This window comes from Aethina tumida, chromosome 5 (genome assembly GCF_024364675.1).
Source record: "Aethina tumida isolate Nest 87 chromosome 5, icAetTumi1.1, whole genome shotgun sequence".
In the NCBI taxonomy this organism is placed as follows: Eukaryota; Metazoa; Arthropoda; class Insecta; order Coleoptera; family Nitidulidae; genus Aethina; species Aethina tumida.
The window spans coordinates 16185554-16202144 of record NC_065439.1 but is presented as its reverse complement, the minus strand read 5'-3'; the positions used below and the strand labels follow the sequence as shown (position 1 = coordinate 16202144).

Genomic DNA, 16591 nt, shown 5'->3' with positions numbered 1-16591 from the left:
TTTATAAACATCAAATTTTGTTAATCTTACATTTTTTTAGAAAAATATATTTAAGATTTTTTGTTAACAATAAGAACCTATTTTTAAATAAATTTACAAAAAGTGTACACGTTTAAAAATTTACATATATGTTAAAGAAATTATATCCATTCTTGAATTTTGGTCATGTTGGTATCTATATTAATTCACGATGAATCATTTTTTTATATGAAATATGCTCCAAATATTCGTTCAGCTTCAGTGACTTAAAAGTGAATTCCAGAGTTAAAAGAAAATATTAGTAATAATATCAAATTATCGCCTTTAGTATTTTATTTGAATATTTCTCTTTTAACACGTTCATAGTTGAAGAAAATATTCCCATCCATATACAGCGGTACTAATGGAAACGTTATTTAACAGTGGTCCGAAATTAAATAAATTGAAAACTACTTAACGTTGTTTGTCGACACAATTGGTTCGGTAATCGGAAACTGTTTAAAGAACGATTAGTGTGTTTGCTTAAAAAATTGTTCAGAAATTCTGTGAATCGTGTTAAGTGGCTTCCCTCATTAAGGACCCATTAAATACATGTTAAACGGAGGAACTCCGTTATTACCTGTAAAATAGTGAACCCAAATTTCGCCTCAACTATGCATAGTTGTGAATAAATCAATTAACAATTCTTAACAGAGTCAACATCTCTGCTAATGTTGAAATATTTAAATTCACTCATTTCCCTAAATAACATTTCCAAATGCATTCAGTTAATAAATAAAAATTGATTGTTAATAATGCGATGAAAAAAATGATTGAATAAACATCGGGTAAAAAAATTCGTCAACGGCAGTGATTAATAATGAAGACGGAGAAAAGAATGCGGAGCGTTTTCTGGTAACTGCGCTCTCTCAGTGGGGGAGCGCACAAAACACACACCGATCCACGTTTAGACCGTCCGTTTCTTTTTTTTACCCTTTCTCGTCCGTCTCTTTGTTTATGGACCTGATGAGAACGGGAACAAGTCAAATGCGCGAGTTGCCGGGGGTCGATCTGGACCCACGGTAGTTGTTTTTTTTTTTTCGTTCGTTATACTCGTTTTGGTAAATTACTTGGGCCGTTTTCGCGTTCTGTTCGTTTTGCTTTTGATCGGTCGATTTTAATTGGTGCTTTAGTACGGCATTTCGGAAATCTTGCGGATCGGCTTTTTGATTTACCATTGTTGTTATTGTTTATTGATTGATGTAATCTGTATTTATGAATTTGAATGTCGATTTTAAAAGCATGAAGTCAAAAGCATCCAGAATTTTGAATATAGATATACAATAACAGAAATTAAGTTATACAAAACTATAAATCATTGATTCATCATTTCAAAGTATACTTCGCCAAAATTTTGGAAGATAATTAATACATTTTTGTGCAAACTTTTAGTCTTATTAAAATATTCTTTTAATACATTCAGTCTGACACTCAATTAATTCATAAAAATAAAATAATATAAATATAAAATCTACTAAAAATAAATTCCCACTATAGATGTCTAACAAAAAAGTATAAAATATTGAAATCTATTTTTTTATATTAACTGGACAAAATTTGAAATAAATCCTTTTAAGAAATATCAAAGTTTTTTATTTTGAATTTTGTGAGGAATTTAGGGATTATTATTTGTCTATTTTCTTATTGATTTGAAGATTGGATAGATGAATGTTAACAACAATACCAAGAGGGGTTAATATTTATAATTTTATAAATTGTTTTTAAATTCCAGATTAGTCCTCTAATATTCTTCATAAATGCAGCCACAAGCTCATTGCTAAATACGGAATTAAACGGAAACAAGTGTTTTAACTAAATTATACGTAAAGATTAATTTAAAAAATTGTATATTAGAACCGACCAAAAAATTAATGTTTTGTTTGTTTTTTTTATTCAAATATATGTGTGTGTATATATAAATTTTTCTTTATTTTTAACATTTATGTAAATAACGTGTAAAAACACCTCAGATTAGATGCGTCAAGAAATACAAGTTAACATTATGCAACTAACATTACATAAGGAATAGTGATAGAGTCACTTTAAGTTGGAGGTAGGAAAATGTTTTCTGTTTATAACAAATACGTGTTTAATGCATTGTTCTGAAGAACATAAAAAAAATAAAAGTTAACCACATATTCTTGACCTCAAAATAGGCTAATTCGACTAAAAGTCCCCTAACTATTTTGTTTGTAATTTTATTTTAACTTTGACATCACAGTATCAAATATTAAGTTTCTGCGTAAAAATGGTCTTCGATTTCTAAACAAAATCAATTTTGAAGTTTCACCTTATAAATACTAGGAGATCAAATATTCTAATATATGTAATAATAAAAATAAAATTGATATAGAATTTTGTGGGATCAGTTACTAGGAGGATTACAACTGGAAGAATCCTTGAAGACCTCTATCTCCCTTACGAAGCATATTAGTATATAGATAAATTGGGTCGAATAGGCTTAGATTAGATTATATTCATCTAACTTATTCATTAGAAAATTGTGGAGAACGTTAAAGGTCGTCAAACGTATATGGAACATACTTTTAAGTTTTTAAATTCCTCATGTAATTGCAAATCAAATGACTCTACTATGCCTATATTTACACCATATTGATTTTGGGCTAATTTTTCATAGATTTTTATTCAATTGTTCATGTTAGGTGAATCATTACGTTCAATTATTTTGTATTTTTGTATTATCTTTTTATGTTGGGTTATTGTGATTAACTCTGTTGTTCGTTTTCAGGTTACTGACAACGTGTTTACAAAACAAATTTTTTACTCCGAGGTGTCCGAATCGTCGGAGTCGTTGTCGGTGCTGTGGGGACCCGCCCCCTTTCGATTTACATTCCTCTTGAAGTTCTCTCGACTCCGTGGTCTCCAGGCCCCGAAATTTTGGCCGCCTCTGTTCTGATTCGGTTTGCCCGCATAGGATGAATAATCACGTTTCGACGATGGGCCTTTCGCCGGCTGCGGATTGCGTTGTCTGAAGATTCGTGGTTGTGGAAGGTTGAAGGGATGTGAAGCAGCGTGATGTGATGGTGGTGGAGGAGGGTAATATGGAGGATATGGTGATGATGGGTATCTGCGATCATCATATGGTGGATGTTCTGGATAAGAGGGACGCCGTTGATAGGCATAATGATGATCTTCATTCCTGTAAGGTGGTCTGTCCCTCACTAACTTCACGTTAATTCCCCCATTAGAAGCGGATGACAAGGACTTCCTGCCATCTTCATGATGGTCTCGGTAATCATCTCTATAAGGGCGATGGTCTTCATGGTGTGAACGATGATCTGTAAGAAGAGGATAATTATTTTGTCGGTAGTTAGTCGGATATGCAGGATAATTTTTCTGATAAGGAGAGTAACCACTTGGAGGTGGACCATAACTTTGATCAGGAGGCAATGATGTTGCACGATCCGAAGAGTCGCGGGCATGCAGATCTCTACAGCTCGCGGGTTTCGAATAATCTTGTTCCTTTTTCACGTTCGGTTTTTTGTTGACCTTTTGTTTATTTTGCATTGAAAATGCATTTTTATTAGGCGGTGTTGATTTATGAGGTGGCATTTTATGTGTATATTCCGTAAATTCATGTTCCTTCTTTCGTGCGTTATTCTGGCACTTGTAAAGGTTCTTTATCATATCGCCATTGATCTCGAGTTTAAACAACTCCTCGATCTTATCTTTCACCTGCTTCGGAGTAAGGGGGGAACTTATGTTACAAGCTAGAGCGTTGTCGAAAGCCTTCTTCATTTCATCGTATTTATTTCTTAAGTAAATCAAGTGATTGATGCACTGTTGATCTGCTGCAGGACCCAAGGATTCCTCCCTTTTGATGAGGTAATTTATGTAATTGGCATATGCATCGTTAAACGGAGTTATGGCATTCTTGTGAAGAAAATGTGCAAACATAGCAGCAGCATGCAATATCTTCTGGTGTTCTACGTAGAGCTTCTTAATGCGGTTCTCACAATTTGACACAATCTTTAGGATCTCCATAAGAATTTGTTGCCTGTTGCTTATATTTTTTTGTATGTTTTTATCTTCTATCATTCCTGAGACCTTCTTGGTCATATAGTATATGTGCATATGCACCATAAAACTGCATTTACATTTATTGCAAATTTTCTGGGAGTTCATAGCAGCACAGTCAACTAATCCCGCATCACCAACCATCTCTTTTGCAACGTTGGTTAAATAACAGGGATCGTGGCAACGAGATTTATAATGGATTGAATTAAAACCTTCAATCTAAAAGAATTTACATTTTTAAAATAGAATTTTTATGTTGAGTAATTAACAACAAACCTTTATAATCTCCACGCATTTCTTGTCGGAGCAAACTGTGACTGGCTGTATCAATTTTATCGTTTCTAGATTAATTACCGGTATGAAAAGGTTTCGTTTCAATTCGTTAACAGTTTTGTTAGTTTCCGATATTTTCATCTTATGCCTTTCTAGAATACGAATGTTATTATCGATGTTTTCGGAAATATCGAGCATTGGTTGAGAGAGTTGATTGATTATTCTTCTCGTTTCGTTGATGCTCACGGTATTTTTGACCATGTGCGGTTTTAAGGGTTTAGTGTTTGCATCGCCGACGATGTACTTTAACATGCTGCAATAAACATTAATCAAACGAATATTATTGTTTGCATGATTACTTACTTCCAACATTCTTGTGAAGATTTTAACCAGCTCTGCATGCTGGATTTTCGCACCTCATCATCGAACTGAACATTGTTCTTTACGGCTGCCAAATACCTAAAGGATTCGTTGTCGAAACAAAACTTGTTCTTATCAAACGGTATAACAACGTGGGGTGGATTGTTCTTGATCTTAGCAATCACCTTCTCCATTAATGCGTAAGTATCACCGGGAGTATAATTTGACCCCCTACAGTTAGTAAAGCAGAATAGGATGTTGTTCGCAGCCGACTTATCCAACTGCGACAGTATCTTATTAATGCAATACTCGAACCCGGGGTTAAGCCGAGTGTTGGTGCTTTTGAGTAAAATAGCAATGGCGTGTAGCTCGTGCAATTTGCCGAGGTAGGCTAGGATGCTTTCGCAATTGGAATCGTCTTGATCGAACCCACGTGTATCGCCCAGACCTGGTGTGTCGATGAGGCGCACATTCGTTTGCCCATTATGGAGGGGAAATACGTATGTGTGCACGTCCTGGGTGGCAGACTCGCCTGAAACAATTTTCCGGAGTATACAGTCGTGGTGTCGTAAAATGAACATTTACCTAAATTGAGGTTTTCGTTTTTGTCGCTGTTAGCGCCGACCGAAACGGTTTTCGGTTTGTTGAATTTGTCGATGATACAGAATTCAGTGGGTATTAGGACTTGCAAGTCGTTCTTCTCCGCGTTTTTGAAGCTGCGAAAATGCAAGTAGTTCACTATGGCGTTCACGAAAGTCGACTTGCCGACGCCGCTTTCACCCAACAGTAGGATGTTGACGTCTGATTTCAGGTTCATCGAATTCATCTTCTCAGACAAGTCGATGTCGCCGTCGTATCCACTCATGTTTTTAGCAATTTAATCTGAAATTTTTTTAATTATTTAAATATTATATTTTATATTCCAAATTAAAAAAAGCAACGTAGTGGGCATGGAAGTATATGACATAAAAAGTGATAAATAATATTAAATAATCATATAGTATCATCCTTCATTTGATAAACTTATGATGATAAGAGATGTATTTATTTAATTATAATTTTGAGGAGTAGTAGTTAAATTTGATGGATAATTAATAATTACTAGTTTCATTTTTACTTTTTAGAATCTCACAGTATCAATTACAATATAATTAAACTGGATGTAACTCAAGAATGTAGGTTTGGAATTGTTTAAATATTATAATTGATATTGAACAAAGTTTGAAAATATCAAGTCAAGCAATATAGTAGTTTTTTAAATTAATGATGTACCAAAAATAATTGTTTTATTATATAAATTATGCAAACAATATAAACTTACCAATGAGTATCCAAAATGTTCAGTTATACAAAACTTTATCTTTATTGCTAATACTCTCAAAACGAAAGCGACTTACAAACAACGAAGTGAGAAATGAACGCCGTTGTATCAATTTATATGTCCAGCATCAAAACGTTAAGGACTGCCCTAGAGTGAAATGTAGAACGGGTATTTACCGAATCGTACCACATCCCCACCTGGGAACTTGCATTAAAACATGGCTTTTTGATTATTATAATTGTAATCTAATCTGAGATAAGTTGAAACAATTGCTTCACCTTAAAACATAAAACCAGCCCCCTCCATGATAGATATCCAGTGGATCCCCTTAAAACCCAAACCAAAATATTTACTCGTCCCACTAACGAAACTATCAATTTAAAATTGAACTTCGAAGCCTTTAACAAAAAAATACACAACACCGCAATGTCTAGAGATAATTTAAATATAAACGGTAATTTTATTTTAAACTTCGGTTTTAATTTAGTTTGAGTATGGATACACAAAATTAACTAATAAATTTAATAATTTTGTAGACCTCGTCTGGGCATGCTCAGAATTCAATCCTTGCAGTGTGAGGTCTGGCATTATCATGCATGTAAACAGTTGGGTCAAATCGCTGCTGTATATGGAACGACAATTAATGTTAGTATCTAATCAACGTATGTATATACTTGTCAAAAAGTTCTCCAGCAAATTGAGGTCGTTTCTTTCTTCTTCCCATACTGATTCCTCCACAGACCATAACGGAAAGAGTACACTTCCTGAACATTGCGAAGACGCTTTGTATTGTTTGAATTAGGATGTATTCCAAACGGGATTCATCACTGAAAAGCACAAAAATGTGACGACACACTGCAACATTATGTACTTGGTGGAGCATGGTTTACAGTTCTAGTGCCGTTGTAGTAGGGCGTCTTCGTCAGTTACAGAAAACGGCCGTGCACAGGTGTTGTAATACGAAGGCCACCCCGGTGTCTCCCTCACAACTTTTCTCTATATGGTGCATAGAGTGATGAAATCTCGCTCTAAGTAGTACCCATTTCCACCACAACCTGAGTTTGATTTATACCATCAACAAAAAGACCCACCGCCCTTATAATTTCTTGCGTAGTTAAATATTCATAATAATTGGTACCGAATCTTCATTATGTATCATGATAAAACATATTTTATAATACGTTCATTTCAAGGAGAAAGTATATAAAAAAAAATTTAACACGTAACAATTTTTAAAATTACAAAACATAGCATGTCCACAGTTGTTCGTCTTCAATACATAAGAGTAATAGTATTATGCTAAGTACTGAACATATACTGATCGCTCTTTTGGTTTCGATGAGGCTGACGGAATTTTTGACGTTAGGATTTTTGTTTATTTTACGTTGAAGATGCGTTTTTAGCAGATGATGTTGCCTTATGTAGTGGCTTTTTACGTTACCATTGATTTTGAGCGTAAACAACTCATCGATCTTATCTTTCGCTCAAACAACTATAGACATCTTCAAAATATTTTAGGTTATCAATTTTTTTCCAAAAATTTCGATTCAACTGTACATGATAGGTAAATAATCATGTATAATTATTTTTGAGGTGATAAGGAGTGAGCCAAGAGCTAGAATTCGTGCAAATAATATCAAAAAATTCTTGTTACAGCTCACTAAAAAATTTATTTCGTGCTTTAATTAATTAAATATATTATAAAAAAAATATACTTTGAAATAAAGAAAATATCTGAAATTTATTAATGTTAAATAAAATGTTGAAAATCATGTACAAGATTTCCTTTTTTGTTTTAACTCGTGTTAAATCAAATTCGTATAAAAAAAATTGTGTTTAAAAAGGATTATTAATTTTGGTATATTATTGTCAAACACACCTATTAGTGCAATGGATGGTAATATTAGGTTTAGTAAAAAATGCACATATCTCCAGAAATATTTATTAAAATTAAATTTTACCGGCTACAATACAAAATTTCAATAACGTATACAATAAAGTATTATTGTATACGTATTGTATTATATAAGTAATAACTTGATAGCATTGGTGACACACATATTTAATTTGGAGACAGCGTCTCAATTTAATTACGATTTCATTTTTGAAACTCGTCTTGTATTCATGCAAGTGTGCAAGAAAATCACCAACACCTAAAAATATTATTTTAATGACAAACAAATAATACAAAAAATAACTTGCTACCGTTGCTTATACATATAATATTTAATTTAGAGGCAGGGAGTTGCCTCTGTTTAATTACAGTTTGCTTCTGCAACCCACTTAGTTTTCATATAGAAGTATACACAATTAATGCTCTTCCTAATATATGTAACCAGGTTTAATAAAAATGCTTAAAATTTAATATTTTAAGCATATTAATATGCACTTCGATCAGTATTAAATAATATCTGATCACAGATTTAAATCTGTATAATATATCCATGAATACCTAACATCACGTATAGTACTGTTTTTTGGGTATATTCATGGATTTCGTAACCAAACTTTGGAAGTCAATCCTCAGAAGATACAAAAGGTTGTTATACCTATTTTTTCCAATAATAATAATTAAACAATCAACCTCTAAAGATCAAAAAATTTATATCTATTTAAAAATATTTCAATAGAGAAATAATGCGACTCCATTATAATCTATTGAATGTGATCTTTTTATGGGTTATTGTGATTAACTCTATATTATTCATTTTCAAGTTACTGAAAACGGGTTTACAAATCGTAAACATTCTAAAACTACATCTATTTTTGGCGGTAAAAATACACATAACATATATACTAGTTTACAAGAGATAACAAATAATACGTTTATCAGAATTTTACATTATAGTATGCCAATCTCTCATGGCATAATACCACAAAAATACTTCAAAGAATTATTCGTTCAGAACAAGGAATCTCGTAAACTAGTTCAAACGGTGTGGACAGGTCCTAAGTTAAAATTGTTGCCGTAGGGCAAAAAAAAGTCGAGTCGGAGAATTCACTTACAATTTCATGTTTGGACCTGCACCATTTCACATTTACTTTTTACTCTTGCGTGACATGACCGAGGTGTCCGAATCATCGGAGTCGTCGTCGGTGCGGCGGGGACCCGCCCCCTTTCGATTTACATTCCTTTTGAAGTTCCCATGACCTCTTGCACCCCTAGCATTCTGAGCGCCCCTGGAATTTTGGCCGCCTCTGTTCTGATTCGGTTTGCCCACATAGGATGAATAATCACGTTTCGGCGGTGGACCTGCCATCGGGTGTGGATTGCGTTGTCCGAAGTTTTGTAGTTGTGGAGCAGCGTGATGTGGTGGTGGACGAGGGTAATATGGCAACGGAGCATGATGTGTCGGCGGCCCATAATGTGGTGGTGGGGGACCATACGCTGGTTGCGGAGGAGGATATGGTGGTTGTGGGTATCTGCGATCATCATATGGTGAATGTTCTGGATAAGAGGGACGCCGTTGATAGGCATAATGACGATCTTCATCCCTGTAAGGTGGTCTGTCCCTATCAATCACTAACTTCACGTTAATTCCTCCATTAGAAGCGGATGACAAGGACTTTCTGCCATCTTCATGATGGTCTCGGTAATCATCTCTATAAGAGCGATGCTCATCATGATATGAGCGATGATGGCCTGGAGGGGGATAAAATTCACCACGATAATGGTCATATGGATATGGACTGTGTGGTGGAGGATAATCGTTTGGTCGGTAATTAGTCGGAGGATAATTGTTCTGATACGGAGGGTAACCACTTGGAGGTGGACCATAACTTTGATCAGGAGGCAATGATGTTGCACGATCCGAAGAGTGGTGGGCATACAAGTCACTATAGCTCGGTGGTTTCGAATCATCTTGTTGCTTTTTCACGTTCGGTTTTTTGTTGACCTTTTGTTTATTTTGCATTGAAGATGCATTTTTATTAGGCGGTGTTGATTTATGAGGTGGCATTTTATGTGTATATTCCGTAAATTCATGTTCCTTCTTTCGTGCGTTATTCTGGCACTTGTAAAGGTTCTTTATCATATCGCCATTGATCTCGAGTTTAAACAGCTCCTCGATTTTATCTTTCACTTGCTTCGGAGTAAGAGGGGAGTTTATGTTACAAGCAAGAGCATTGTCGAAAGCCTTCTTTATTTCATCATATTTATTTCTTACGTTAATCAAGTGATTGATGCACTGTTGATCGGCCGCAGGACCCAAAGATTCCTCCCTTTTGATGAGGTAATTTATGTAATTGGCATATGCATCGTTAAACGGAGTTATGGCATTCTTTTGAAGAAAATGTGCAAACATAGCAGCCGCCTGCAATATCTTCTGGTGTTCTTCGTTGAGCTTCTTGATGCGGCTTTCACAATTTGACACAACCTTTTGGATCTCCATTATAATTTGTTCCCTGTTACTTATATTTTTTTGTATGTTTTTATCTTCTATCATTCCTGAGACTTTCTTGGTCATATAGTATATGTGCATATGCACCATGAAACTGCATGTACATTTATTGCAATTTTTCTGTGAGTTCATAGCCGCACAGTGAATTAATCCCGGATCACCGACCATTTCCTTTTGAACGTTGGTTAAATAACAGGGATCGTGACACCGAGTTTTATAATGGGTTGAATTAATTCCTTCAATCTAAAAGAATTATCATTTTTAAAATAGAATTTTTATGTTGAGTAATTAATAACAAACCTTTATAATCTCCACGCATTTCTTGTCGGAACAAACTGTGACTGGCTGTGTCAATTTTGTCGTTTCTAGATTAATTACCGGCATGAAAAGGTTTCGTTTCAATTCGTCAACAGTCTTGTTAGTTTCCGATATTTTCACCTTATGCCTTTCTAGAATACGAATGTTATTCTCGATGTTTTGGGAAATATCAAGCATTGGTTGGGAGAGTTGATTGATCATTCTTCTCGTTTCGTTGATGCTCACGGTATTTTTGACCATGTGCGGTGTTAAGGGTTTAGTGCTTGCATCGCCGACGATGTACTTTAACATGCTGCAATAAACATTAATCAAACGAATATTATTGTTTGCATGGTTACTTACTTCCAACATTCATGTGAAGATTTAAACCAGCTCTGCATGCTGGATTTTCGCACCTCATCATCGAACTGAACATTGTTCTTTACGGCTGCCAAATACCTAAAGGATTCGTTGTCGAAACAAAACTTGTTCTTATCAAACGGTATAACAACGTGGGGTGGATTGTTCTTGATCTTAGCAATCACCTTCTCTATTAGTGCGTAAGTGTCACCGGCGGTGTAATTCGCACCCCTACAGTTGGTAAAGCAGAACAGGATGTTGTTCGCGGCCGACTTATCCAACTGCGACAGTATTTTATTAATGCAATACTCGAACCCGGGATTAAGCCGAGTGTTGGTGCTTTTGAGTAATATAGCAATGGCGTGTAGTTCGTGCAATTTGCCGAGGTAGGCCAGGATGCTTTCGCAATTGGAATCGTCCTGATCGAACCCACGTGTATCGCCCAAACCTGGTGTATCGATGAAGCGCACCTTCGTATGTCCATTGTAGATGGGAAATACGAATGTCTGCACGTCCTGCGTGGCAGACTCGCCTGAAACAATTTTCCGGATTATACAATCGTGGTGATGATATGAAAGGAACATTTACCTAAATTGAGGTTCTCATTTTTGTCGTTTTTGGCGCCGACCAAAACGGTTTTCGGTTTGTTGAATTTGTCGGTTATACAGAATTCAGCGGGTATTAGGACTTGCAAGTTGTTCTTCTCCGCGTTTTTGAAGCTGCGAAAATGCAAGTAGTTCACTATGGCGTTCACGAAAGTCGACTTGCCGACGCCGCTTTCACCCAACAGTAGGATGTTGACGTCCGATTTCAGGTTGATTGACTTCATCTTCTCAGACAAGTCGACGTCGCCGTCGTCTCCACTCATGTTTTCAGCAATTTAAAACTGAAAATTTGCAAATATTTATATATTAGAGTTTATTTTCCAAATTAAAAGAAGCAGCGTAGGGGACATGGCAGTGTAATACCAAACTCACCACCAATAGGAGATAAAAAGTGACATACACCAAATTAAATGTATTAAATAATCATACATTATCAGCATTGTTCTCCATTTGATAAGTTATTTTTATTTATGATGATAAAATATATTTATTAGCATATCAATTTCATATATCATTAAAATATTGTTATTTCTATTTATCTTTTAGTGTTTTAACACAATTGTTTACATGATTAAATGCAATATCATAGCCAGTAAAATTTAAATAAAGATACAGGGTAATTCACCTAATTTTCTCATTAGAAGTAAATAGAAAACGGAGAAAGATTCGAAATTTTTCAACAATTATGACTTGATTTGCACAAAATATCATTTTAAGAGTTTCATGACATTTATTAGAAGGCATTCCGCCTTGTTTAACTTTTTTTTTTTTGAAACGGGAACTAGAAAGCTGTAAAGGCCTATTTGATGTTACCAGTAGAGATCGCAAAATTCGCAAAATATTCTTTAATTTTACATTTTAACGTATTCTTTTGATTATGTATTGGCAATTCTAGTTAATTATGTTTTTTTGTCGTTGTTTTGAGCAATAAATATATTATTATTATTACTATCATCAAATACACTAGATTAAAACCGATTTAATAATGAATAAACAATAACCAGCCCTTTCCGTCATTTGATAAACTTATCTGTTATGGTGATAAGAGATGTATTTATTTACTTATAATTTTGAGGGGCAATAGTTATTTATAATTTTAAAGATAATTAGTAATTACTAGTTTCATTTTTACATTTTAGTATCTCACAGTATGAAGTACAATATAATTAAAATAGGGGTAAGTACAGAATGTAGATTTAGAAGCGATTAAATATTGTGCTTGATATTGTCAAGTCAAGCAGTTGACTATTTTTTCAACAATGGTCATAAACATTCAAGTTAATTTTAAAGTATGTATAATAAACAATTAATGGTTTTAATTTGACATTTTCGATTTTCACAATATAAATTATCATAAAATTATCACTTTGCGACCTTCATTTTATCCTAAATTGGTATAACTAATTATATTTTTAATATTCTTTGTACATCACAAATATACAAGATAAAAACACAATTAGGCAACGAAATATACATTTCTGTAAAGCACATTGTTTATGATGGTAAGATGTGTTTATACATATTTTAGTTTGGGGTTGCCAGTTATGTGAAAATAGTTAAATGTAAATTTGCATAACAATTAAACTTGTAATAATCCTGTCAACCTAAAAAACACTGTGAGCGCACACAAAGTATATTTCAGATACCTGACCACCCGACCACATTCATTAAATCTAATTATAAGAGTCCCGATATCTGTTGCTGTAAAGTCGGAGTCCAATCATGAACGCCATTATGTGCATATCTAAAATTAAAACGTCCCCATATTTAACATACCTGAATCGCACAATAATAAGCTGAATCCAGTATTATCGGAAGCGAAACAATATAATTGAATAATACGTCCAGTGCAACAACTGGAAACTGCACTTATCAATCCAACACCAGACTGGCTTCGAGCGAATAAACAAGCTTTCTGTGCGCTAAAAGGTGACTCAAGGTCTTTCAGCACATCCGCCACGTTGCCGTTTTGTATTGGCCAGTTAGGGGAACCCCCCGAGTGTATGTCAAGTCACGTACGTGACGTGTACGTTCGATTTAGATACTCTCACAAGTTTACATAAATATTTCGTATTCATATACATTAATGAGTATTTTATATAAATTTTATATTATTTATACATTAGGAATGGTTATTTCCTATTTGTAAATAATATGCGGCATACTTCGAACAAGCATATGTAAGGTGGAGTTTAAATAAGCCAACAATTATAGCAAACAAAATACTTACTATTTATAATCAATACAATACACACAATTATCAAACAACACATCGTAAAAATAATTATTTGCAACAAAAAATTTCAAGGTCAATTTCAATTTAATGATGTAACAAAAATAATTATGTTTTTTTCTAATTTGATTCAGATCATTTTACAATTAAATAGTAAGCAAACGATATTAACTTACCAATGATTATCCAAAATAATCAGTTAAACAAAACTTTATTTTTATTGCGAATACTCTCACCTCGAACGCACCTGTTCCGCAATGAACTGAGAAATGAACGCCTGCGTATGAATATATAAACCTGCACCAAATTGTTAGGGACTGCCCGAATATGAAACGTAGAATGGGTATTCACCGAATCGTACCACGTCACCACTTGTGAACTTACGTTAAGAGATGGAACTCTTTGTTAGAATATTAATATTTACAAATTTTTCTTTATATTTCGAAGAAATATCTCTATAAAAATGTACTTTATTTAACAAAACTTAATAAAATTAGAATTACCATTGTTTTCGTTGCTGAAAATACATTTTTAGAGGTACCTTTGAATACCTCTACTTTAGTCCCGATCACTTAATATAGAAAATTTCTTTAATTACTTTGTTTTTATATATTTACTGTAAAGCACATTATTTTTGATGGTAAGATATGTGTTTAAACACATTTCAGTTTGAGATTGGCAGTTATGTAAAAAATAGTTAAATGAGAAATTGGAGGAAACCAATGAAATTGGTTTGAGGTATTAAATAAAAATGACATTATGCAACCCGTACTACATTAATATTGACTAGTTAAGGAAAGATAATTTCTTAATGTTAGAGGAATTTCAATATTTTTATTAATAGGTTCAGTTAAGAAAAAAAAAAAAAATGAAATATTGCCGGAAATATATTACTTACACACAGAAATATCAAATTTTTATCTATAAATCTTTTGAACTGAATAATTTTCCATATTAAATAGATTTTAAAATACTTTCAATATGTTTTATTTTAACCACGATATTTAAATATTTGCAGATCTAAAGAGTTAGAATATTAAATTTATATTAATTTTTATATATTTAATATACAATATAAACTTACCAATGATTCAGTAATACAAAATTTTATCTTTATTGCGAATATTCTTAACTCGAACAGGTTTGGCTCATAACTAATTGAGAAATGTTTTTGTTTAACTAAGAGTGGAAAGTCTAAGACTAAAAACCCCTTTCCGGACACCGATCATAGACAAATGTGTCAACATATATGTGATAATTTATATATGGGTAAAACAGGACGTGTATGCAGGGCATGCTGAAACAGAAGACGCGAGACTGGCAAAGATACCAGCCCCCTGTCAACCGAGTTCTGAAGAGCAAGTCCAATCTGAGGAAGATCCGAGATCTTCCTGGGAAAAGATTGGACTTGCGGTGTTGGTTTGTGGAGTGGTACTGAGCCCCAGGACTACGAGAATGTGGATGCATTCTGGGGTGAGAAATGAACGCTGGCGTATCAATTTATAGGATCACCACCAAAATGTTAGAGACTGTCCGAGTGTGAAACGTAGAGTGGGTATTTACATACTCGTACCACGTCACCACTTGTGAACTTGCATTATGCGATGGTACTTTTTGTTAGAATTTTTGATTATTATAATTGTAATCTAATTTGAGGTTCCAGTGGCCCCCGTAAAAACGCAAAACAAAAAATTTACTCGTCCCCCTAATAAAACTATCAATTTAAAAAGGAGCTTCAAAGCCTCGGTTATCAATTTATAATCTATATATTAATATCTAATATTATTTTATAAATTTTTTGAAGAAATATCTCAAGTAAAGTTTAGTTTATTTGACGAAACTTAAAGATATTGGTTTAAGAAGTATTAAATAAAAATGACATTAAGCAACATACTACATAAATATTGAGTAGTCTAGGAGACATATTTTGTCAATGTTAGAAGAATTTCAATCTTTTTAGAGGTTCAGTTAAGAAAAAAAAAAAATATTGCCAAAAATATATCACCTACTAAAACATGTAATTCCAATAATATATATGATAAATTAATTTTTGTTTAAATTTTTAGACCTTTTACCCTATTTAAAAGTCTACATACAAGTAACAAACATCCAATTTTTATTTATACATCTTATCTATTTCCAAGATTAAATAGATTTTAAAATATTTTCTATGTATTTTATATTATTTTTTATATATTTAATTGACATAAAAATGAATAACATTACATTATTTTCCAAAAAACTCATTTTGAACACATTTTATCCTTTTCATTCTTAATTTATCTGTCATTTTGCCCTGTAAAATCCTCAGAAGATGTACTTCTAAAGATTTTGCCGCTATAGTCGCACTACAGACTAATGGCGTAATTGTTTATTTATTTTTTAACAATGTGGGGCGGAATTAAAGGCACACTAGGTTGCTAACATTAAATTGATAAATTATTATTTCACTTGCTTAATAATTTGAATCAAAGATATAAATGAGAATAACAGAAAATTAAAATATTATTTATTTTATAAATTTTGTTGCCAAAATTTGAAATATTATTCATTTATATCAGCAAAACAAGTTTAACTATTGGTCTCTTATCATGTTATTGTGTTATTCATTTGTCGAATAATAAGTCGTTTTCATTGTATTTTTTTATTTATTAAGTAGTTAATTCTAATTAAACGTTAATTAAAA

The 16591-nt window shown here is 33.2% G+C and overlaps 1 protein-coding gene across 1 annotated transcript; it reads right to left on the bottom strand.

Moving 5' to 3' along the window:
- Nucleotides 1-2799: 2799 nt before the first annotated feature.
- Nucleotides 2800-13598, bottom strand: LOC109608186 (uncharacterized). The gene is made up of 9 exons (XM_049967949.1): nt 13449-13598; nt 11656-11953; nt 11071-11599; nt 10711-11020; nt 9050-10653; nt 5275-5549; nt 4693-5221; nt 4333-4642; nt 2800-4275 (listed from the first exon to the last, which is right to left on the bottom strand). The coding sequence occupies exons 2-9, from the start codon at nt 11933-11935 to the stop codon at nt 2800-2802; spliced, it is 5313 nt and encodes a 1770-aa protein (XP_049823906.1). The 5' UTR covers nt 11936-11953; nt 13449-13598.
- Between the last annotated feature and the right edge of the window lie 2993 nt (nt 13599-16591).